This window comes from Bombina bombina, chromosome 6, assembly GCF_027579735.1.
Source record: "Bombina bombina isolate aBomBom1 chromosome 6, aBomBom1.pri, whole genome shotgun sequence".
NCBI classification, from domain to species: Eukaryota; Metazoa; Chordata; class Amphibia; order Anura; family Bombinatoridae; genus Bombina; species Bombina bombina.
Window position 1 is genome coordinate 480,327,309 of NC_069504.1, and position 25,498 is coordinate 480,352,806.

General features: G+C 41.9%; 1 protein-coding gene across 2 annotated transcripts in view; it reads right to left on the reverse strand.

Moving 5' to 3' along the window:
• Positions 1-219: 219 nt before the first annotated feature.
• TLN2 (talin 2) overlaps positions 220-25,498 on the reverse strand; it is a 637,355-nt gene continuing 612,076 nt past the window's right edge. For both annotated transcript variants that reach the window (XM_053717305.1, XM_053717304.1), the window contains one exon: positions 220-1,162. In XM_053717305.1, the coding sequence (XP_053573280.1) occupies positions 1,034-1,162 (129 nt within the window). In that variant the 3' untranslated portion in view covers positions 220-1,033. The remainder of the gene's footprint in view (positions 1,163-25,498) is intronic.

The following is a 25,498-nucleotide window of genomic DNA, read 5'->3' on the forward strand; positions in this document are numbered from 1 at the left end:
AAGTAAAATGAAGCATTTATAAAATGTATTCTCTATCTAAATCATAAGAGAAAAAGTTTGGCATGCCGTGTCCCTTTAATTTCAATGCTACACTTGTTACTGATTTAGCATATGATGCACATTATATTCTGTATCCATGTAAAGAACATAGCAGAACTTAGTAACAAGAACATTCTTGTGTTACAAACACCTGCAAATGTAAAAATAAAATGACATTACTGAGAGAAAAAGCACTTTATTGGTGCCCTATTGCTTGGTTGTGTGGATACCATTAGGACTGAGAATAGAAAATGAAACAATTTAGAGAGAAATTTGTACTTTATACAATAGAAGTGTATTTAATACTGCAATATAATATTGTGTAAGATTTTCTACATATATAAAAGTAAAGAATCAGTGTGGATCCTGGATACCCTGTTTTAAGTACCTTCAGCATTTACCTCACGGCTGTTTGATAATTGCTCAGAATCATGCTACAAATATGGACGGAAACGTCACCTCCTGCCGACTCCGAGAGCAATAATCACTGAGGAACACTGACGCTTCTTTACAAGTGCCTTTTATTCCCAAGAGGCTTTATATAGAATATTTTAGGGTACATAACTGTTCCAGTGAACAAGTCAAATTTAAAGGAAAAATACATAGAAAATGTGTTTGAAATGCAATCTCCTCCCTCTTATTTTTTTTTTGTTTAATACCAGAGTGACAACAGTGAGTGGGTTAAATTGAGGGAAGAGATTCTTAAAACAACAACTTTATTTATTTACGTGTGGAACTGTCTCTGCGTAAGAGTCCCGCCGCAGCTCCTGTGGGTGTGTATATCTTTTATATATATATATATATATATTTGTACTTGTATACACAGTTCCAGTTTGGGACGTAATACTGCTAGACTCAGGAGAGAATACTCTCCAACTTTCTAATTGTCTTTTTTAATCCAACAAGCAGCAGGGAGAGTTTTTTTTAAGATAGTTTTTCTTTCCTCAGATGCTTCAGAGTGGTTTGCTTTTGGGTCAAGCAGACACCAGGATTACTAGCTTTCCTCTTCTCTTAGGGCAGATGGTAAAAATTTGTATTGCTGTTGGCGGATCTGAGCAAGTTTTTTCCGGGCTTCTTCCAACTCTCTCTCCTTTTTCAGCATCTCCTCCTGGGCTGCAATGATCTGTGGGAAAAAGGGAATAGAAATATAAAGTAGGCTTGATTAATTGCTTCAGGTTTTGGAACATTTGCCTCAGTTAATAAAGGAGACATGGAAATCACTTTTAAAGAGATAGTAAACACCTTGTAATTACAAGACATTCCTCATGTGTTGCTATATAATAACATATCAACCAAGTCTTAACATTTTAAAACAAATTACTATCCTTTCTTTTGCAATTATTTCTCAATAACCAAACTCCCCCCACCAATTGCCTTATTTGGAGCAGCCAATCTGGGCTTTAGTCAGCAGACAACAAGGCTAGCCACAGCCATACAGTTAGTAAAAAATGCATCTATTTGCAGTGGTTATCAGTTAAAGCCAATTATATTGTGTCCAAGACGTGCATGCTCCTAAGCCTGCCTCAGTGTGCCCTCATGAAAGAGAGGTTGGTTTGATAATAAAAGAGAATTGTAACATTTTTGTAAAAGCGTTCACTCTAACTTTTTCATGAAAGTTTATTATTTTATTCCATGTCCCTTTAACACATTGTCTTGTTTTCCATATCTACTAGAGATGTGCAGGGGGAAAAAAAATTAGTTTCGGAAGAAAATTTAGTTTCGGAAATTCCGGGAAATTTGTTTTCCCGAATATTTATTGTCCGCACTATTCGGTTTTCGTTTAGTTTAAAACTAAACTAAAATTAAATTTTCATTAAACATTTACATTAATTTTTATTAAAAGGGAATGTAAATGTTTAAAAGCTACAGGTGAGAAGTTCACTTTGAGCTAAAATATTTACCTTAACGTGCTCTCCAGAGCATGGCGAGCACTTTAAGCTAAGTATTAAGCGCTTACAAATAAAATAATAAAGGAAATGAATGAATACGGACGATTTTAATTTTCGACAGTATTTATTAGTTTTCTTTATTTTCATTGGTGCATTCATTTGGATTTACGTGACGAATGTGCATTTGTTTGAAAACAAATGCACATCTCGAATATCGACCTGTACATTGTTTATATATACTTAGAAGAGAAGATATATCTTTATTTTTGGTTGTTAGGGAAATACACTGTCAATCAGCAGCATAAAGGGACAGTAAATACAGTAAATTTGCATAATCAACAAATGCATGATAAAATGACAATGCAATAGTACTTAGTCTGAACTTCAGATGAGTAGTAGATTTTTTTTTTCTGACAAATTTGAAAGTTATGTCTATTTCAACTCCCCCCGTACCATGTGAAAGCCATCAGCCAATCACAAATGCATATACTTATATTCTGTAAATTCTTTCACATGCTCGGTAGGAGCTGGTGATTCAAAAAGTGTAAATATAAAAATATTGTGTACATTTTATTAATGGAAGTAAATTGGAAAGTTGTTTAAAAATGCATGCTCTATCTGAATCATGAAAGTTTAATTTTGACTTGAGTGTCCCTTTAAATGGGCAAGCTAATAAAAAAACACAATTTATGCTTACCTGATAAATTTATTTCTCTTGTGGTGTATCCAGTCCACGGATCATCCATTACTTGTGGGATATTCTCATTCCCAACAGGAAGTTGCAAGAGGACACCCACAGCAGAGCTGTAATATAGCTCCTCCCCTAACTGTCATAGCCAGTCATTCGACCGAAAACAAGCCGAGAAAGGAGGAACCATAGGGTGCAGTGGTTACTGTAGTTTAAATTTAAAAATTACCTGCCTTAAAATGACAGGGCGGGCCGTGGACTGGATACACCACAAGAGAAATAAATTTATCAGGTAAGCATAAATTGTGTTTTCTCTTGTAAGGTGTATCCAGTCCACGGATCATCCATTACTTGTGGGATACCAATACCAAAGCTAAAGTACACGGATGAAGGGAGGGACAAGGCAGGAACTTAAATGGAAGGAACCACTGCCCGTAAAACCTCTCCCCCAAATATAGCCTCCGAAGAAGCAAAAGTATCAAATTTGTAAAATTTTGAAAAAATATGAAGCGAAGACCAAGTCGTCGCCTTGCAAATCTGATCAAAAGAAGCCTCATTTTTAAAGGCCCAAGTGGAAGCCACAGCTCTAGTGGAATGAGCTGTAATCCTTTCAGGAGGTTGCTGTCCAGCAGTCTCATAGGCTAAGCGGATTAAGCTTCTTAGTCAAAAAGAAAGAGAGGTTGCCGAAGCCTTTTGACCTCTCCTTTGTCCAGAGTAGACAACAAACAAAGCAGATGTTTGACGAAAATCTTTAGTAGCTTGTAAGTAAAACTTTAAAGCACGGACCGGGTCCAAATTGTGTAACACAAGGATGGAACAACAATCTCTTGATTGATATTCTTGTTAGATACCACCTTAGGTAAGAACCCAGGTTTGGTACGCAGGACTACCTTATCCGTATGAAAAATCAGATAAGGAGAATCACATTGTAAGGCAGATAGCTCAGAGACTCTACGAGCCGAGGAAATAGCTACCAAAAAAAGAACTTTCCAAGATAAAAGCTTGATATCTATGGAATGAAGAGGTTCAAACGGAACTCCTTGAAGAACCTTAAGAACCAAGTTTAAGCTCCATGGTGGAGCAACAGGTTTAAACACAGGCTTGATTCTAACTAAAGCCTGACAAAATGCCTGAACGTCTGGAACATCTGCCAGACGCTTACCTAGCTGACAATCCTTTTTCCAAACCTTCTTGGAGAAAAGATAATATCCTAGCAATCCTGACCTTACTCCATGAGTAACCCTTGGATTCACACCAATAAAGATATCTATGCCATACCTTATGGTAAATTTTCCTGGTGACAGGCTTTCGTGCCTGTCTTAAGGTATCAATAACTGACTCGGAGAAGCCACGCTTTGATAAAATCAAGCGTTCAATCTCCAGGCAGTCAGCCTCAGAGAAATTAGATTTGGATGGTTGAAAGGACCCTGAAGTAGAAGGTCCTGTTTCAGAGGCAGAGACCATGGTGGAAAGGATGACATGTCCACTAGATCTGCATACCAGGTCCTGCGTGGCCACGCAGGTGCTATCAGAATCACCGATGCTCTCTCCTGCTTGATCTTGGCAATCAGTCGAGGGAGCAGAGGAAACGGTGGAAACACATAAGCCAGGTTGAAAGACCAGGGCGCTGCTAGAGCATCTATCAGTGTCGCCTTGGGATCCCTGGACCTGGATCCGTAACACGGAAGCTTGGCGTTCTGGCAAGACGCCATGAGATCCAGTTCTGGTTTGCCCCAACGATGAATCAGTTGTGCAAATGCCTCCGGATGGAGTTCCCACTCTCCCGGATGAAAAGTCTGACGACTTAGAAAATCCGCCTCCCAGTGCTCTACACCTGGGATATGGATAGCTGATAGGTGGCAAGAGTGAATCTCTGCCCAGCGAATTATTTTTTAAACTTCTAACATCTCTAGGGAACTTCTCGTTCCCCCTTGATGGTTGATGTAAGCTACAGTCGTGATGTTGTCCGACTGAAATCTGATGAACCTCAGAGTTGTTAACTGAGGCCAAGCCTGAAGAGCCTTGAATATCGCTCTTAGTTCCAGAATATTTAATGGAAGGAGAGACTCCTCCTGAGTCCACGATCCCTGAGCCTTCAGGGAGTTCCAGACTGCACCCCAACCTAGAAGGCTGGCATCTGTCGTAACAATTGTCCAATCTGGCCTGCGAAAGGTCATATCTTTGGACAGATGGACCCGAGATAGCAACCAGAGAAGAGAATCCCTGGTCTCTTGGTCCAGATTCAGTTGAGGGGACAAATCTGTGTAATCCCCGCTCCACTGACTGAGCATGCATAGTTGCAGCGGTCTGAGATGTAAGCGTGCAAACGGCACTATGTCCATTGCCGCTACCATTAAGCCGATTACTTCCATGCACTGAGCCACCGAAGGGCGCGGAATGGAATGAAGAACCCGGCAGGAATTTAGAAGCTTTGATAACCTGGACTCCGTCAGGTGAATTTTCATTTCTACAGAATCTTTCAGAGTCCCTAGAAAGGAAACTCTTGTGAGTGGGGATAGAGAACTCTTTTCCTCGTTCACTTTCCACCCATGCGACCACAGAAATGCCATTACTACTTCCGTATGAGACTTGGCAATTTGGAAGTTTGACGCCTGTATCAGGATGTCGTCTAAATAAGGGGCTACTGCTATGCCCCGCGGCCTTAGGACCGCCATAAGTGACCCTAGAACCTTTGTAAAGATTCTTGGGGCTGTAGCTAATCCCAAGGGAAGAGCTACAACTGGTAATGCCTGTCTTAAAAGGCAAACCTGAGAAACCGATGATGATCTTTGTGTATCGGAATGTGAAGATAAGCATCCTTTAGATCCACTGTATTCATATATTGACCCTCCTGGATCAGTGGTAGGATGGTACGAATAGTTTCCATCTTGAACGACGGAACTTTGAGGAATTTGTTTAAGATCTTTAGATCCAAAATTGGTATGAAGGTTCCCTCTTTTTTGGGAACCACAAACAGATTTGAGTAAAAACCCTGTCCCTGTTCCTCCTTTGGAACTGGATGGATCACTCCCATAACTAGGAGGACTCGTACACAGTGTAAGAATGCCTCTCTCTTTATCTGGTGTGCAGATAATTGTGAAAGGTGAAATCTCCCTTTTGGGGGGGAAGCTTTGAAGTCCAGAAGATATCCCTGGGATATAATTTCCAATGCCCAGGGATCCTGAACATCTCTTGCCCACGCCTGGGCAAAGAGTGAAAGTCTGCCCACTACTAGATCCGTTCCCGGATAGGGGGCCGTTCCTTCATGCTGTCTTAGAGGCAGCAGCAGGCTTTTTTTACCTGCTTACCTTTTTTCCATTTCAGGTTTGGTCTCCAGACAGTCTTGGATTGAGCAAAAGTTCCCTCTTGTTTATTATTAGAGGAAGTTGATGCCGCACCTGCCTTGAAGTTTTGAAAGGCACGAAAATTAGACTGTTTGGCCCTAGATTTGGACCTGTCCTGAGGAAGGGCATGACCTTTTCCTCCAGTGATATCAGCAATAATCTCCTTCAAACCAGGCCCGAATAGGGTCTGCCCCTTGAAGGGAATGTTAAGTAGCTTAGATTTTGAAGTCACGTCAGCTGACCATGATCTAAGCCATAGCGCTCTGCGCGCCTGTATAGCAAAACCAGAATTCTTAGCCGTTAGTTTAGTCAAATGAACAATGGCATCAGAATAAAAGAATTGGCTAGCTTAAGTGCTCTAAGTTTGCCAAGTATGTCATCCAATGGAGTCGCTACCTGTAAAGCCTCTTCCAGAGACTCAAACCAGTACGCCGCAGCAGCAGTGACAGGGGCAATGCATGCAAGGGGCTGTAGGATAAAACCTTGTTGAATAAATATTTTCTTAAGGTAACCTCTAATTTTTTTATCCATTGGATCTAAAAAAAAAAAACACAACTGTCCTCGACAGGGATAGTAGTACGCTTTACTAGAGTAGAAACTGCTCCTTCCACCTTAGGGACTGTCTGCCATAAGTCCCATGTGGTGGCGTCTATTGGAAACATTTTTCTAAAAATAGGAGGGGAAGAGAACGGCACACCTGGTCTATCCCATTCCTTATTAATAATTTCTGTAAACCTTTTAGGTATTTGGAAAAACATCAGTACACACCGGCACTGCAAAGTATTTATCCAGTCTACACAATTTATCTGGCACTGCAATGGTATCACAGTCATTCAGAGCAGCTAAAACCTCCCTAAGAAACACGCAGAGGTGTTCAAGCTTAAATTTAAATGTAGAAATATTAGAATCAGGTATCTTTCCTGAGTCATTAACACCACCCACTGACTGAAGCTCTCTTTCCTCAGCTTCTGCATATTGTGAGGCAGTATCAGACATGGTTCTTAAAGCGTCAGTATGCTCTGCATTTTGTCTCACCCCAGAGCTATCTAGCTTACCTCTAAGTTCAGGTAGTCTGGCTAATACCGCTGACAGTGTATTATCCATGACTGCCGCCATGTCTTGTAAAGTAAACGCTATGGGCGCCCTAGATGTACTTGGCGCCATTTGAGCGTGAGTCCCTTAAGCGGGAGTCAAAGGGTCTGACACGTGGGGAAAGTTAGTCGGCATAACTTCACCCTCGTCAGATTCCTCTGGTGATACATTTTTTAAAAACAGAAAATGATCTTTATTGCATAAAATGAAATCAGTACATTTGGTACACATTCTAAGAGGGGGTTCCACCATGGCTTTTAAACATAATAAACAAGGAGTTTCTTCTATGTCAGACATGTTTATACAGAATAGCAATGAGACTATCAAGCTTGGAAAACACTTTAAATCAAGTTAACATGCAAATATAAAAAACGGTACTGTGCCTTTAAGAGAAACAAATTTTGTCAGAATTTGAAAAACAGTGAAAAAATGCAGTAAATCAAACAAAATTTTTACAGTGTGTATAATAGGCTAACAGAGCATTGCACCCACTTGCAAATGGATGATTAACCCCTTAGTTCAAAAAACGGATCAAAAAACCGAAATAGACGTTTTTTAACAGTCACAACCAACTGCCACAGCAAGCTGTGGCCCTACCTTCCCCAATAAACGACTTTTGAAAGCCTTTGGGCCCTTTAGATATGTCCTATAGCATTCAGAGGGCCTTTGAGGGAAGCTGGATGTCACAGTTTGTAATTTTTAACTGCACCAACTGTAACTTTTATACTACAACAGTGGAAATTGTTTCTAGTCAAAATTTAAGCCAGCCATGTGGAAAAAACTAGGCCCCAATAAAGTTTTATCACCAAAGCATATATAAAAACGATTAAACATGCCAGCAAACGTTTTATATTGTAAATATCATAAGGGTATTACCCCTGGGAGTAAGCATGATACCAGTCGTTATTAAATCACTGTATTCAGGCTTAACTTACATTAATCTGGTATCAGCAGCATTTTCTAGTGTTTTCCATCTCTAGAAAAAAATTATAACTGCACATACCTGAGAGCAGAATAAACTGCACGCCATTCTCTCGCTGAAGTTACCTCATCTGTGTAATCCCCTCAGACATATGTGAGAATAGCAATGGATCTTAGTTACAACCTGCTAAGATCATAGAAACCTCAGGCAGATTCTTCTTCTATTTACTGCCTGAGATAAAATAGCACAACTCCGGTACTATTTAAAAATAACAAACTTTTGATTGAAGAAAATAAACTAGCTATATTTAACCACTCTCTCCTACAACGTCCTTGCTTGTTGAGAGTTGCAAGAGAATGACTGGCTATGACAGTTAGGGGAGGAGCTATATTACAGCTCTGCTGTGGGTGTCCTCTTGCAACTTCCTGTTGGGAATGAGAATATCCCACAAGTAATGGATGATCCGTGGACTGGATACACCTTACAAGAGAAACATAATTTATACTTACCTGATAAATTCTTTTCTTTCCTGGAATGGAGAGTCCACAAATCCATTCAATTACTAGTGGGAATTCAACTCCTGGCCACCAGGTGGAGGCAAAGAACACCCCAGCAAAGCTTCAAGTATCCTCCCATTACCCACAATCCCCAGTCATTCAGCCAAGGAATTATGGAAAGAGAAGAGGACACAAAGGGTATAGAGGTGCCTGTGGTTTAGAAAAAGAAAAAAAAAGACAAAAAGTTGTCTTAACAATAAGGGCGGGTCGTGGACTCTCCATGCCAGGACAGAAAATAATTTATCAGGTAAGTATAAATTATGTTTTCTTTACAATGGCACGGAGAGTCCACAAATACATTAAATTACTAGTGGGAACCAATACCAAAGCTAGTCCACAGAATGGAAGGGAGGGATACCCAAGACAGGTGAACCTAAACAGAAGGTACCACCGCTTGAAGAACTTTCCTCCCAAAAGAAGCCTCAGCTGAGGCAAAAACATAAAATTTATAAAATTTGAAAAAAGTATGCAATGATGATTAAGTAGGCGTTTTGCAAATCTGTTCCATAGAAGCATAATTTTTTAAGGCTCAAGAGGAAGCGACAGCCCTAGTGGAGTGAGCCGTAATTTTCTCTGGAGGCTGCTGTCTAGTTGTCTCATAAGCCAATCCAAAAACACTTCTCAACCAGAAGGAGAGAGTAGAAGAAGTGGCGTTCTGACCTCTCAGTTTACTAGAAAAGACAACAAAAAGAGCAGAAGATTGACGAAAATCTCTCAGAGCCTGTAAATAGAACCTTAAAGCATGCACAACATCCAAATTGTGCAATAACCGCTCCTTCTTAGAGGAAGGATTAGGACAAAATGAAGGAACAATAATTTCTTGATTAATATTGCGTTGCTAGACCAGCTTAGGTAGAAATCCTAACTTAGTAAAGAGAACCACCTTATACGCATGAAGAATAAGATAAGGAGAATTACACTGTAGAGCCAAAAGCACCAAAACTCTACGGGCAGAGGAGATTGCGAGCAGAAACAAAACCTTCAAGGACAATAACTTGATATCAACAAGGCTCAAATGGAACCTGCTGCAGAACTTTAAGAACCAGATTAAAACTCCAAGGAGGAGTAATAGACCTAAACACAGGCCTGATTCTAACCAAAGCCTGAATGAGCCAAAATCTGACCCTTCAGGGTACTGACTGATAAACCCTTCTCCAGGCCCTCCTGAAGAAAGGACAGAATACAGGGAATTCTCACCTGACTCCAAGAAAAAACCCTAGATCCGTACCAATGAAGGTATTAATGCCATACCTTATATTAAATCTTGCGAGTAACAGGCTTACGAGCCTGAATCATAGTCTCAATAACTTTCACAGAAAAACCTTGTCTGGGCAAGAATAAGCATTAAATCTCCAAGCAGTCCGCTTCAGAGAGACTAAGCTCAGATGGAGGAAGGGACCCTGAAGTAGAAGATCCTTCCTCAGAGGCAATTTCCATGGGGGAAATGACGACATCCTCACTAGGTCCGCAAACCAAGTTCTTCAAAACCACGCTGGAGGTATTAGAATCACAGAATCCTGCTCCTGTTTGATACGAGCTATCACCTGAGGAAGGAGGGCAAACTGAGAAAACAGATAAATCAGACAGAAATCCCATGGCACTGCCATGGCTTCTACCAGAGCTGCTTGAGGATCTCCTGATCTTGCTCCGTATCTTGGAAGCTTGGTATTTAGATGAGATTCCATCAGATCCATCTCCGGAACTCCCCACTTGAGGGTTAACATCGAGAAAACTTAAGGATGGAAAGGCCATTCCCCTGGATGAAACGTCTGCCTGCTCAGATAATCCGCTTCCCAGTTGTCCACTCCTGGGATATGAATGGCAGAGAGATGACAATTATGAGACTCTGCCCACTGAAGAATGCGAGTCACCTCCTTCATAGCTAACAAGCTCTGAGTTCCTCCTTGGTGGTTGATATACACCACCGAAGTGCTGTTGTCGGATTAAAATCTGATAAACCGGACTAAACTCAGTTGAGGCCAAGTTCTAGGATATTTATAGAGAGAGCAGACTCCTCCTGAGTCCAAAGTCCCTGAGCTGTTAGGGACCCCCAAACTGCTCCCCAGCCTAACAGGCTGGCATCCGTGGTCACAATCTCTCAAGAAGGTCTCAGGAAACAAGTGCCCTGAGACAAATGGTCCTGGGAGATCCGCCAAGACAGAGACATCCTTGTCTGAGAGTCTAAAACTATCCTGTGAGAGAGATCTGAGTGGTCTCCGTTCCATTGATTGAGCATACCTAACTGTAGAGGTCTCCGATTTGATTTGAAGCAAGCAAACTGAATAATGTCCATGGATGCCACCATGAGACCAATTACTTCCATGCATACAGCCACGATGGACGAACAGAGGACTGAAGACATGTCTCCAGAAACTTGAATTTTCTGACCTCCGTCAAAAAAATCTTCATTGATACTGAGTCTATGATTCTCCCCAGCAAACATACCCTAATACTTGGCACCAAGGAACTTTTCCCTAGATTCACCTTCCACCCGTGAGAGCGGAGAATAGCTAACAGAGAATCTGTATTGGATCTTGCTAACTGAAAGATGGCATCTGGACCAAGATATCGTCCAGGTAAGGAGCCACCGCAATTCCTAGAGATCTAGCCACAGCCAAAAGAGCCCCTAGAACCTTCGTAAAGATTTGACGAGCAATGGTGAGGCCGAAAGGCAGGGCTACAAATTGGAAATGTTGATCCAAAAAAGTGAACCTCAGGAACTTGTTCCCTGTGGATAGGCACATGACGATATGCATCCTTTAGGTTTATAGTGGTCATAAACTGACCCTCCTGAACTAGAGGGAGAATAGAACGAATAGTCTCTATTTTGAAGGACGGGACCTTGAGAAACTTGTTGAGAGAATTTAAGTCTAGAATGGGTCGAAAAGTTCCCTTCCTTTTTGGGAACTACAAAAAGATTTCAATAAAATCCCTGACCCTGTTCTGCTAGAAGAACTGGGATAATCACTCCCAGAGAGGACAAATCCCTTATGCAGTCTAAGAAGGTCTCTCCCTTTACCTGGTTTACAGATAATCTTGATAATAGGAATCTGTCCCTGGAGGGACAATACTTGAATCCTATCCTGTTTCCCTGGGAGACTACATCCACTGCCCAAGGATCTGGAAGGTTGCAAATCCAAGCCTGCTGAAAAAAGGAAAGCCTGCCCCCTACCTGATCCAGAACTGGATCGGGGGCAGCCCCTTCATGCTGACTTAGCCTCAGCGGAAGGCTTTCTGGATTGCTTACCCTTGTTCCAGGGCTGGCTGGCTAGCTCTCCAAGAAGTCTTGGCTTGCTCAGATTTAGAAGACAAGGAAGATCTCTGTCCCTTGAAGTTACAAAAGGAACGAAAATTAGAAGTCTGATGACTCTTGGGTCTATTCTTATCCTGTGGTAAAAAAAAAGAAAATGTATGCTTACCTGATAAATTTATTTCTTTTTAGACACGATGAGTCCATGGATTTCATCTTTACTTGTGGGATTTCACCTCCTGGTTAGCAGTAGGAGGCAAAGAGCACCACAGCAGAGCTGCTATATATAGCTCCTCCCTTCCCTCCCATTCCAGTCATTCGAGCGAAGTTAGGAAGAGAAAGGAAAACCAAGGTGCAGAGGTGTCTGAAGTTTACAAAAATTAATAACCTGTCTCAGAGAACAGGGCGGGCCGTGGACTCATCGTGTCTAAAAAGAAATAAATTTATCAGGTAAGCATAAATTTTCTTTTCTTTTTAAAGACACGATGAGTCCACAGATTTCATCCTTACTTGTGGGATACAATACTAAAGCTAAAGTACACGGATGATAAGGGAGGGACAAGACAGGGAACCTAAACGGAAGGCACCACTGCTTGAAGAACCTTTCTCCCAAAAACAGCCTCAGCCGAGGCAAAAGTATCGAATTTGTAAAATTTAGAAAAAGTGTGAAGAGAGGACCAAGTTGCAGCCTTGCAAATCTGTTCTACAGAAGCTTCATTTTTGAATGCCCACGAGAAAGCAACAGCCCTAGTGGAATGAGCCGTAACTCTTTCAGGAGGCTGCTGTCCAGCAGTCTCATATGCAAAACGGATGATACTCTTCAGCCAAAAAGAAAGAGAGGTAGCTGTAGCTTTCTGACCCTTACGTTTTCCAGAGAAAACGACAAACAAAGAAGACGACTGACGAAAGTCCTTAGTCACTTGTAAATAAAATTTCAAAGCACGGACCACGTCCAAATTGTGCAAAAGACGTTCCTTTTGAGAAGAAGAACTAGGACACAGGGAAGGAACAACAATCTCTTGATTAATGTTCCTGCTTGAAACAACCTTAGGAAGGAACCCTAGGTTAGTACGTAAAACTACCTTATCTAAATGAAAAATAAGGTAAGGAGACATGTTTTTAGGGATTGCCAAGGGACAATTCTTAAGAACTAGGAGGATTAGTTCAAGTGATGTTTCCTTTCAGTCAGAAGCACAGTCTCTACGTAAGAGACTTGAGAATAGAGGTTTTTCGGCTCAGGTCATTGAAGATGCTATGAAGGAGACCCATAAGATGGAGCGCTCTAACCTCTTAAAGTATAACAGTCATAATAGACATTCTAAGAGGCTAAACGATAAAAAACCATGGTTTATAAGCAAATACTCAATGCAATATTACCAAATCTGCAACATCATTAAAAAACATCTCCCCATATTATATGGTGATGACTCTCTGAAAGATGTTGTTAGTGATGGTTGCAGATTTGTGTACAAAAGGAACCTCACAATAGGTAATATGGTGTCCCCTAGCCAAATTCGTACCCCTCAAAATAAGAGCTCTTGGCTTAGACATAATGGTACCTATAGATGTGGAAAAAACTGTAAGGCTTGTGATGTTATTAAAGTAGGTTCCAGTTTTTCATCTTATGCTACTGGAGAAGAATTTAACACTAAAGGATGTGTAAATTGTTCGACCACCTATGTGGTTTAACTGATTGGATGTACTAGCCATAAATTACAGTATACAGGTATGACTAGCCATGATGTCCGTACCAGAATTCGTGAACATCTGGGCTATATCAAGAACAAAATTGATTGCTCAGAATTAGCCAGACATTTCATCACTGTACATGAGTGTGATGTGCGCAGTTTTGAATGGAATGCAATAGAGACCATACAGAGACCCCCTAGGGGAGGAGATAAATGGTCCATTCTTGCTAGACAAGAGGTGTATTGGATAAATAAGCTGCGCACACTAACTCCTCATGGTTTTAATTCGGAAAATGACATCATTAATTTCTGGGAATAGTTTGTTTCCTAGTATTACTTATAGCCTGGTTGAGCCCTGTGATGTGCCTTTAATATATATACTCTTTGTTTCATTTTTATATGCACCCTATGGTAAAATACTGGAGTGAGTGCAAGAGGTTTTATCCTCTGTTTTATTCTCACTTTGCACTTTTTGGACCAGTTTTTCTAGGGTGTAATAAACTTGATTTTAAACTGTGTGTATATTTATTGCTCATTGAAGAGTGAACTGATATTTAATATATTTATACATATATGTATTTTTAAAAATAATATCAGGTATTTATTCATTTCTAGAGCATTACATTATAGGGTACTACTAAGCATTTGTACCTGTATTTATGAGTCAATTAGCATTTGCTATGGTATTGTGTAAATTCATTTATTTTTCTTAATATCTCAATTGCAGTTCTAATAATACCTTTCTAATAATTTAATCCAGGTGTTATAAGTTTGTCTCTTTTGATGAATTTTATTATCATTATGTATATTTTATAAATTGTCTTGATATGTAAATTTGCTGTCCATATTTTTATGTATTCCATTCTGTGTAAATAATCTTTTTCTATTTTATTTGAGCCTGCATCATTTATTACTCTGTATTATGTCATATATACACTTTTTTGTCGGCATTAAAGGGTTAATATTCTGTGTTCTCTAGTAAGGGAGGTAAGGGGTAGGGTGTGTTATGTTTTAACCAATGGGGAACATTGTACCTGTGTAAATAAGGGTGACACCTGTATGAATTTATGTCTATGATTACGGCTATACCTTGCCGAAACATGTAAGACTTATTCGTCTCTCCTATCATCCCTTGATGTTACCTCCATATTCTTTTTATGCATACTGGACCTGGTTCCTGAATAAAGCTTGAATTTTATTTATTCCAAGTGGTGACTTTTTGGACTTATTTTTCTTAAGGAGAATTGTATTGTAATGCCGAAAGTTCAGACACTCTTCGAGCTGAAGAAATGGCAACAAGATAACTTGATATCTAAGGAATGCATAGGCTCAAACGGAACCACTTGAAGAACTTTGAGAACTAAATTCAGACTCCATGGAGGAGAAATTGGTTTAAACACCGGCCTGATTCTAACCAAAGCCTGACAAAAAGATTGAACGTCTGTCTGGGACATCCGCCAGACGTTTGTGTAACAAAATAGATAAGGCAGAGATCTGACCCTTTAGGTAACTTGCCGATAAACCCTTCTCCAATTCTTCTTGGAGAAAGGACAAAATTCTGGGAATCCTAACTCTACTCCATGAGTAGCCCTTGGATTCACACCAATAAAGATATTTACGCCATATCTTATGGTAAATCTTTCTAGTCACAGGTTTACAAGCCTGGATCATGGTCTCTATGACCGAATCAGAAAACCCCTGCTTGGATAGGATTAAGCGTTCAATCTCCAAGCAGTCAGCTTCAGAGAAACTAGATTTGGGTGAAGGAAGGGCCCTTGCATGAGAAGGTCCTTCCTCAACGGAAGTCTCCAAGGTGGCAGAGATGACATGTCCACCAGAACTGCATACCAAATCCTGCGAGGCCACGCAGGAGCAATGAGGATCACTGATGCCCTCTCCTGTTTGATTCTGGCAATGACTCAAGGAAGAACCGTAAACGGAGGAAATAGGTATGCAAGATTGAAGGACCAAGGAACCGCCAGAGCATCTATCAGTTCTGCCTGTGGATCCCTGGACCTCGACCCGTATCTCGAGAGCTTGGCATTCTGACGAGATGCCATGAGATCCAGCTCTGGCCGACCCCATTTGAGAATCAGGTTGGAAAATACTTCCGGATGGAGTTCCCACTCTCCTGGATGAAAAGTCTGTCTGTTCAGAAAGTTCGCCTCCCAGTTGTCCACCCCTGGGATAAGGATCGCTGACAGATGACAAGAATGGGCCTCCGCCCACCAGATTATTTTGGCTACCTCGGTCATCGCTAAGGAACTCCTCATTCCTCCTTGATGATTGATGTAAGCCACTGTCGTTATGTCGTCCGTCTGGAATCTGATGAACTGGGCCGAAGCCAATTGAGGCCAGGCCAGAAGAGCATCGAAGATCGCTCTCAGTTCCAGGATGTTTATAGGAAGAACAGATTCTGCCGGAGTCCACATTCCCTGAGCCTTTAGAGGACCCCAGACAGCTCCCCATCCTAGAAGGCTGGCATCTGTTGTCACAATCACACAAGATGGTCTGCAAAAGCATGTTCCCTGGGATAGATGTTCCAGGGACAACCACCATTGAAGTGAATCCCTTGTCTCCTGCTCCAGGGTTATTCGAGGAGACAAGTCTGTATAATCTCCATTCTACAGCCTGAGCATGTATAACTGCAGAGGTCTGAGGTGAAACCGAGCAAACGGAATGATGTCCATTGCCGCCACCATCAGTCCGATTATTTCCATGCACTGTGCCACTGACGACCGAGGATTTGACTGAAGGGCTCGACAGGTATCTAGAATCTTTGATTTCCTGACCTCTGTCAGAAAAATCCTTGTGGATATCAAATTGATTACAGTTCCCAAGAAAGTCACCCTTGCTTTCGGTAATAAGGAACTCTTTTCCAGATTTACCTTCTACCAGTGAGTCCTCAGGAAAGACAGTACAATGTCGGTATGGGACCTTGCTTGTTGACAAGATGGCACCTGGATCAGAATATCGTCCAGATAAGGCCCCACCGCAATGCCCTGTGGTCTTAGAACCGCCAGCAAAGACCCCAGAACCTTTGTGAAAATTCTGGGTGCCGTGGCCAGCCCAAAAGGAAGAGCCACAAACTGAAAGTGTTTGTCCAGAAAAGCAAACCTTAGGAATTTGTGATTATCTCTGTGGATAGGAACATGAAGATGATATGCATCCTTCAAGTCCACTGTCGTCATAAATTGACCCTCCTGGATCAATGGAAAAATGGTACGAATAGTTTCCATCTTGAATGATGGAACTCTGAGAAACTTGCTTAGACTTGAGATCTAATATAGGTCTGAAGGTTCCCTCTTTTTTGGGAACTACAAACAGATTTGAATAAAATCCCTGCCCCTGTTCCTGTGCTGGAATGGGAACAATTACTCCCAGGGAGGAGAGGTCTATTACACAATGAAAGAATGCCTCTTTTATCTGGTTTGCAGATAATCTTGAAAGAAGAAATCTTCCTCTGGGAGGAAAATTCTTGAATTCCAGTTTGTATCCCTGAGAAACTATTTCTACCGCCCAGGGATCCTGAACGTCTCAAACCCAAGCCTGAACGAAAAAAGAAAGCCTGCCCCCTACCAAATCCGGTCCTGGATTGGGGGCTTGTCCTTCATGCTGTTTTGGAATCAACAGCAGGCTTCTTGGATTGTTTACCCTTGTTCCAAGACTGGTTTGGTCTCCAGGTAGACTTAGACTGCAAATAGTTCCCTTCCTGTTTAGAGGAGGAAGAGAAAGAATTCCCCTTGAAATTTCGAAAGGAACGAAAATTACTTTGTCATCCTTTTTGTTTACTTCTCTTATCCTGAGGAAGGAGATGACTCTTGCCTCCTGTGATATCAGAAATAATTTCCTTCAGGCCCGGTCCAAACAAGGTCTTTCCCTTGTAAGGAATTGCCAGAAGTTTAGACTTGGAAGATACATCTGCAGACCAGAGCTCTGCGGGCTAGGATAGAAAACCACAAAGTCTTAGCCGCCAATTTAGTAATTTGCAGAGAAGCATCTGTAATAAAGGCATTAGCCAACTTTAGAGCTTTAATCCTATCCTGGATCTCCTCTAAAGTGGTTTCAGTTCTGAGAGACTCAGACAGAGCATCAAACCATCAAAGCTGCTGCACTAGTGACCGTAGCAATGCACGCAGCCGGCTGCAATAGTAGACCCTGGTGAACATAAATCTTTTTAAGAAGACCCTCCAACTTTTTGTCCATGGGATCTTTAAAAGCACAACTATCCTCAATGTGAATAGTAGTTCGCTTGGCTAGAGTGGAAATAGCTCCTTCCACCTTAGCCACCGTCTGCCAAGTTTCCCAGATAGCGTCTGCAATAGGAAACATCTTCTTGAAAATAGGGGATGGGGAAAAAGGAATACCCGGTCTCTCCCATTCCTTGGAAATAATCTCCGAAGTCAGTTATGGCACTGGAAAAACATCCGAGTAAGAAGGAACTTCCAATTTACTCGACTTCGCAGGAGCAATGACCACTGTAGAATAACAGTCGTCCAAAGTCATCAACACCTCCCTGAGAAACAGGCGGAGGTGTTCTAGCTTAAACCTGAAAGATACAACCTCCGAATCAGTATAAGGTAATGCACTTTCTGAATCTGAAATTTCTACTTCTGAGAGAACCTCCATACCCTTTAACTCATTTCCCTGAGAGGGTGCATCCGAGATTGCCACCATTGCATCAGACACTTCACTGACAATATTGTTGTCCTTCCTCTTACGCTTGCCTTGCAACATAGGAAAAGCAGATAACGCATCAGAAATTGTAGAAGACATAATCGCAGCTATGTCTTTTAAAGTAACTCCAGTGGTCACTGGAGTAGAAGTACAGGGCACTGCTTGAGTGGGCGTTAAATCTTGGGACGCTTAGGGAGAAAGCTGCGGCATACTCTGCATCTCATCATTAGAGTCCTGACTAGCCTCAGTCTTTGAAAAATTTTGTTTATGATAAATCTTTTCCTTATAACTTCAAGCCCTCTCAATACATGAGGGACAAAAAGGGATCCAAACACGCGGAACAAGTAACATTTTGCAATGCTTCTATGTCCATACAAAAGAAGAAAAAAAAACGAACAACAAAATTTATGCTTACCTGATAAATTTATTTCTCTTGTGGTGTATCCAGTCCACGGATTCATCCATTACTTGTGTGATATTCTCCTTCCCAACAGGAAGCTGCAAGAGGATCACCCACAGCAGAGCTGTCTATATAGCTCCTCCCCTAACTGCCACTCCCAGTCATTCGACCGAAGACAAGCAAGAGAAAGGAGAAACTATAGGGTGCAGTGGTGACTGTAGTTTAAAAATAAAAAACAACTGCCTTAAAATGACAGGGTGCACCGTGGACTGGATACACCACAAGAGAAATAAATTTATCAGGTAAGCATAAATTTTGTTTTCTCTTGTAAGGTGTATCCAGTCCATGGATTCATCCATTACTTGTGGGATACCAATACCAAAGCTATAGGACACGGATGAAGGGAGGGACAAGGCAGGCGCTTAAACGAAAGGCACCACTGTAAGACCTTTCTCCCAAAAATAGCCTCCGAAGAAGCAAAAGTATCAAATTTGTAGAATTTAAAAAAGTATGAAGCGAAGACCAAGTCGCCGCCTTACAAATCTGTTCAACAGAAGCCTCATTTTTAAAAGCCCATGTGGAAGCCACCGCTCTAGTGGAATGAGCTGTAATTCTTTCAGGAGGCTGCTGGCCAGCAGTCTCATAAGCTAAGCGGATTATACTTCTTAACCAAAAAGAAAGAGAAGTTGCTGAAGCCTTTTGGCCTCTCCTCTGTCCAGAGTAGACAACAAACAATGCAGATGTTTGACGAAAATCCTTAGTAGCTTGTAAATAAAACTTTAAAGCACGAACCACGTCAAGATTGTGTAATAGACGTTCCTTCTTTGAAGAAGGATTAGGACACAGTGATGGAACAACAATCTCCTGATTGATATTCTTATTAGATACCACCTTAGGAAGAAACCCAGGTTTGGTACGCAAAACTACCTTATCTGCATGGAAGATCAGATAAGGGGAATCACACTGTAAAGCAGATAACTCTGAAACTCTTCGAGCCGAAGAGATAGCTACCACAAACAGAACTTTCCAAGATAAAAGCTTGATATCTATGGAATGCAGAGGTTCAAACGGAACCCCTTGAAGAACTAAATTTAAACTCCATGGCGGAGCAACAGGTTTAAAGACAGGCTTGATTCTAACTAAAGCCTGACAAAACGCCTGAACGTCTGGAACATCCGCCAGACGCTTGTGCAAAAGAATAGACAGAGCAGAAATCTGTCCCTTTAAGGAACTAGCTGACAATCCCTTCTCCAATCCTTCTTGGAGAAAGGATAATATCCTAGGAATCCTGACTTTACTCCATGAGTAACCCTTGGATTCACACCAATGAAGATATTTACACCATATCTTATGATAGATTTTCCTGGTGACAGGCTTTCGAGTCTGAATTAAGGTATCAATGACCGACTCGGAGAAACCACGTTTTGATAAAATCAAGCGTTCAATCTCCAGGCAGTCAGTCTCAGAGAAATTAGATTTGGATGGTTGAAAGGACCCTGAAGTAGAAGGTCCTGCCTCAGCGGCAGAGTCCATGGTGGAAGGGATGACATGTCCACCAGATCTGCATACCAAGTCCTGCGTGGCCACGCAGGTGCTATCAAAATCACCGAAGCTCTCTCCTGCTTGATCTTGGCAATCAGACGAGGGAGTCGAGGAAACGGTGGAAACACATAAGCCAGGTTGAAGGACCAAGGCGCTGCTAGAGCATCTATCAGCGCTGCCTTGGGATCCCTGGACCTGGATCCGTAACAAGGAAGCTTGGCATTCTGACGAGACGCCATGAGATACAGTTCTGGTTTGCCCCAAAGTTGAATCAACTGTGCAAACACCTCCGGATGGAGTTCCCACTCCCCCGGATAAAAAGTCTGCCGACATAGAAAATCCGCCTCCCGGTTCTCTACTCCTGGGATATGGATAGCTGATAGATGGCAAGAGTGAACCTCTGCCCATAGAATTATTTTTGAAACCTCCAACATTGCTAGGTAACTCCTTGTTCCCACTTGATGGTTGATGTAGGCTACAGTCGTGATATTCTCCGACTGAAATCTGATTGTCCAATCTGGCCTGCGGAAGGTCATACCCTTGGACAGATGGACCCGAGATAGCCACCAGAGAAGAGAATCCCTGGTCTCTTGATCCAGATTTAGTAGAGGGGACAAATCTGTGTAATCCCCATTCCACTGACTGAGCATGCAGAGTTGCAGCGGTCTGAGATGTAGGCGGGCAAACGGCACTATGTCCATTGCCGCTACCATTAAGCCGATTACTTCCATACACTGAGCCACTGAAGGGCGAGAAGTAGAATAAAGAACACGGCAGGAATTTAGAAGTTTTGACAACCTGGCCTCTGTCAGGTAAATCTTAATTTCTACAGAATCTATCAAAGTTCCTAGGAAGGAAACTCTTGTGAGAAGGGATAGAGAACTCTTTTCTTCATTCACTTTCCACCCATGAGACCTCAGGAATGCCAGAACAATGTCCGTATGGGACCTGGCGATTTGAAAATGTTATGCCTGTATCAGAATGTCGTCTAGGTAAGGGGCTACTGCTATACCCCGCGGCCTTAGGACCACTAGGAGTGACCCTAGAACCTTCGTAAAGATTCTTGGTGCCGTAGCTAACCCAAAGGGAAGAGCCACAAACTGGTAATGCCTGTCTAGGAAGGCGAACCTGAGAAACCGATGATGATCTTTGTGTATCGGAATGTGAAGATAAGCATCCTTTAAGTGCACGGTAGTCATATATTGACCCTACTGGATCATAGGTAGGATGGTTCGAATAGTCTCCATCTTGAAAGATGGGACCCTGAGAAATTTGTTTAGGATCTTGAGATCTAAGATTGGTCTGAAAGTTCCCTCTTTCTTGGGAACTACAAACAGATTTGAATAGAAGCCTTGCCCCTGTTCCTCCTTTGGAACTTGGTGGATCACTCCCATAACTAGGAGGTCTTGAACACAATGTAAGAATGCCTCTCTCTTTATCTGGTTTGCAGATAATTGTGAGAGATGAAATCTCCCTTTTGGGGAAGAAGCTTTGAACTCCAGAAGATATCCCTGGGACACAATTTCCAACGCCCAGGGATCCTGGACATCTCTTGCCCAAGCCTGGGCGAAGAGAGAAAGTCTGCCCCCTACTAGATCAGTTTCCGGATTGGGGGCTGACCCTTCATGCTGTTTTAGAGGCAGCAGCAGGTTTTTTGGCCTGCTTTCCTTTGTTCCAAGCCTGGTAAGGTCTCCAGATCGGCTTGGACTGGGCAAAATTTCCTTCTTGTTTTGTATTAGAGGAAGTTGAAGCTGCGCCACTCTTGAAGTTTCGAAAGGAACGAAAATTAGTCTGTTTGGTCCTTAATTTGTTGGACCTATCCTGAGGAAGGGCGTGACCTTTTCCTCCAGTAATATCAGAAATGATCTCCTTCAGTCCAGGCCCGAATAGGGTCTGCCCCTTGAAGGGAATGTTGAGAAGCTTAGACTTTGAAGTAACGTCAGCTGACCAGGATTTGAGCCATAGCGCCCTACGTGCCTGAATAGCAAAACCTGAGTTTTTAGCCATTAGCTTGGTTAAATGAACAACGGCGTCAGAAACAAATGAATTGGCTAGCTTAAGAGCTTTAAGCTTGTCAAGGATATCATCCAATGGGGTTTCTACCTGTAGAGCCTCTTCTAGAGACTCAAACCAGAAGGCCGCAGCAGCAGTGACAGGGGCAATGCATGCAAGGGGCTGGAGAATAAAACCTTGTTGAATAAAAATTTTCTTAAGGTAACCCTCTAATTTTTTGTCCATTGGATCTAGAAAAGCACAACTGTCCTCGACAGGGATAGTTGTACGCTTCGCTAGGGTAGAGACTGCTCCCTCCACCTTTTGCCACAAGTCCCGTGTAGCAGCATCTATAGGAAATATCTTTTTAAAAACAGGAGGGGGAGAGAACGGTACACCTGGTCTATCCCATTCCTTAGTAATAATTTCTGAAAACCTCTTAGGTATTGGAAAAACATCAGTGTAAACAGGCACTGCATAGTATTTAGTGAAAAAATACCAATTGGCAAATAGGTAATAGCAAGCGCCTAATGTGTGAAAAAATACCAATTGGCAAATAGGTAATAGCAAGCGCCTAAAGATAGCATTACCTGCTTTTTATTCTGCCTGCCAAGTTTTACCTGTCATTTTTAGACAACACTATTTCTCCGATTATCTGGAGGGCTGCCCTTTCTAACATTCCTGTCTCTAGCGTTTGTTACACGCAGAGACCAACCGCTTGCTGTTTGTTTATACAGCACAACACCAGAGGATCCCGCTTTCACTTACGGAGGAGAGTCCACAGCGGCCCATCCAGGAAACTTGAATCCATTTGGTTCCAGCGTACTGACTGCTGATTCAAATGTCAGTCTGCTCATTTGCACCTCTTTCAACAAAGGTGCCAATATCCTTGTGAGTATATTACCACTTGTTATTCTCTCATTGTGATCCATTACTGTTGGAACCCACTTGCACTATGAGGCGCTGTCTTTCTTTTTACCACTGCATAGTATTTATCCAATTTACACAATTTCTCTGGGACTACAATGGCATCACAGTCATCCAGAGTTGCTAAAACCTCCCTGAGCAACACGCGGAGGTGTTCAAGCTTAAATTTAAATGTAGACATATCAGAATCAGGTTGAAGTGTCTTCCCTGAGTCAGAAAAATCACCCACAGATAGAAGCTCTCCTGCTTCGGCTTCTGCACATTGTGAGGGTCTATTAGACATAGCTACTAAAGCGTCAGAGAGCTCTGTATTTGTTCTAGCCCCAGAGCTGTCTCGCTTTCCTTGTAACCCTGGCAGTTTGGACAATACCTCTGTAAGGGTATGATTCATAACTGCCACCATGTCTTGTAAAGTATACGCAATGGGCGCGCTAGATGTACTTGGCGTCCCTTGAGCGGGAGTTATAGGCTCTGACACGTGGGGAGAGTTAGTCGGCATAACTTCCCCCTTGTCAATTTCCTCTGGTGATAAATCTTTTAAAGCCAGAATATGGTCTTTAAAATTTATAGTAAGATCAGTGCATTTGGTACACATTCTAAGAGGGGGTTCCACAATGGCTTCTAAACATAATGAACAAGGAGTTTCCTCTATGTCAGACATGTTTAACAGACTAGTAATGAGACCAGCAAGCTTGGAAAACACTTTAATTAATGTGAAAAAGCAGAACATAAAAAAACGGTACTGTGCCTTTAAGGGAAAAAAACAAACACAAAAACTGCAAAACAGTGAAAAAAAGCAGTTAACTCTACGAAATTTTTACATTGTGTATAATAGACTAAAATAGCATTGCACCCACTTGCAAATAGATGATTAACCCCTCAGGGTCAAAAACGAAGCAGAAAAACGGTAAAACCGTTGTAACAGTCACAAGCAAACTGCCACAGCTCTACTGTGGCTCCTACCTGCCCATAAAACGACTTTTGTAGGCACAAAAACCCTTTACAGAGGTCCAATATGTCAGGGGACTCCTTCAGGGAAGCTGGATGTCTCAGAATGTAAGAACTACTGCGCAATTAGAGCGCGAAAATAGGCCCCTCCCACCATGCACTTAAAGTGAGAGGGCCATAAATAACTACTCCTAGGAGAAATCTAGTCAGCCATGTGGAAAACTAGGCCCCAAATAAATATTTATCACCCTCAGTAAAAAACGTTTTTTATATATCATGCAAACGTTTTACATACTAAGTAATAAGAGCAAGTAACATGAATATTACCCTTTCCTGCAAGCATGATGCCAGTCGTTTGTTAAATCACTGTAATCAAGCTTACCTTAAATATATCAGGCACTGTCAGCATTTTCTAGACCTTATCTCTCTAGAAAAAAATATACTGAACATACCTCAGAGCAGTTAATTCTGCAGGCCGTTCCCCCAGCTGAAGTTTTCCCATACTCTTCAGTTATGTGTGAGAACAGCAGTGGACCTTAGTTACAACCTGCTAAGATCATCAAAAACCTCAGGCAAAACTCTTCTTATAATTTCTGCCTGAGGTAAAAACAGTACAACGCCGGTACCGTTTAAAAATAACAAACTTTTGATTGAAGATAAACTACACTAATTCACCACATCTCTCTTGATACTTCCTTTCTTGTCGAGAGCTGCAAGAGAATGACTGGGAGTGGCAGTTAGGGGAGGAGATATATAGACAGCTCTGCTGTGGGTGATCCTCTTGCAGCTTCCTGTTGGGAAGGAGAATATCCCACAAGTAATGGATGAATCCGTGGACTGGATACACCTTACAAGAGAAAAAAAACATTACTGTCTCTTTAAAAATAAAAAACCTAATTTATGCTTACCTGATAAATGTATTTCTCTTGTGATGTATCAAGTCCACGGATTCATCCTTACTTGTGGGATATTCTCCTTCCCTACAGGAAGTGGCAGAGAGAGCACCCACAGCAGAGCTGTCTATATAGCTCCCCCCTTAGCTCCACCCCCCAGTCATTCGACCGAAGGCTAGGAAGAAAAAGGAGAAACCATAGGGTGCAGTGGTGACTGAAAGTTTAAAAAATAAAAATATATATGCCTGTCGTAATAAACAGGGCGGGCCGTGGACTTGATACATCATAAGAGAAATAAATTTATCAGGTAAGCATAAATTATGTTTTCTCTTGTAAGATGTATCAAGTCCACAGATTCATCCTTACTTGTGGGATACCAATACCAAAGCTTTAGGACACGGATGAAGGGAGGGACAAGAAAGGGACCTTAAATTGAAGGCACCCCTGCTTGTAGAACCTTTCTCCCAAAAATAGCCTCCGAAGAAGCAAAAGTATCAAATTTGGAAAATTTGGAAAAAGTATGAAGCGAAGACCAAGTCGCCGTCTTACAAATCTGTTCAACAGAAGCCTCATTTTTAAAAGCCCGTGTGGAAGCCAAAGCTCTAGTAGAGTGAGCAGTAATTCTTTCAGGAGGCTGCTATCCAGCAGTC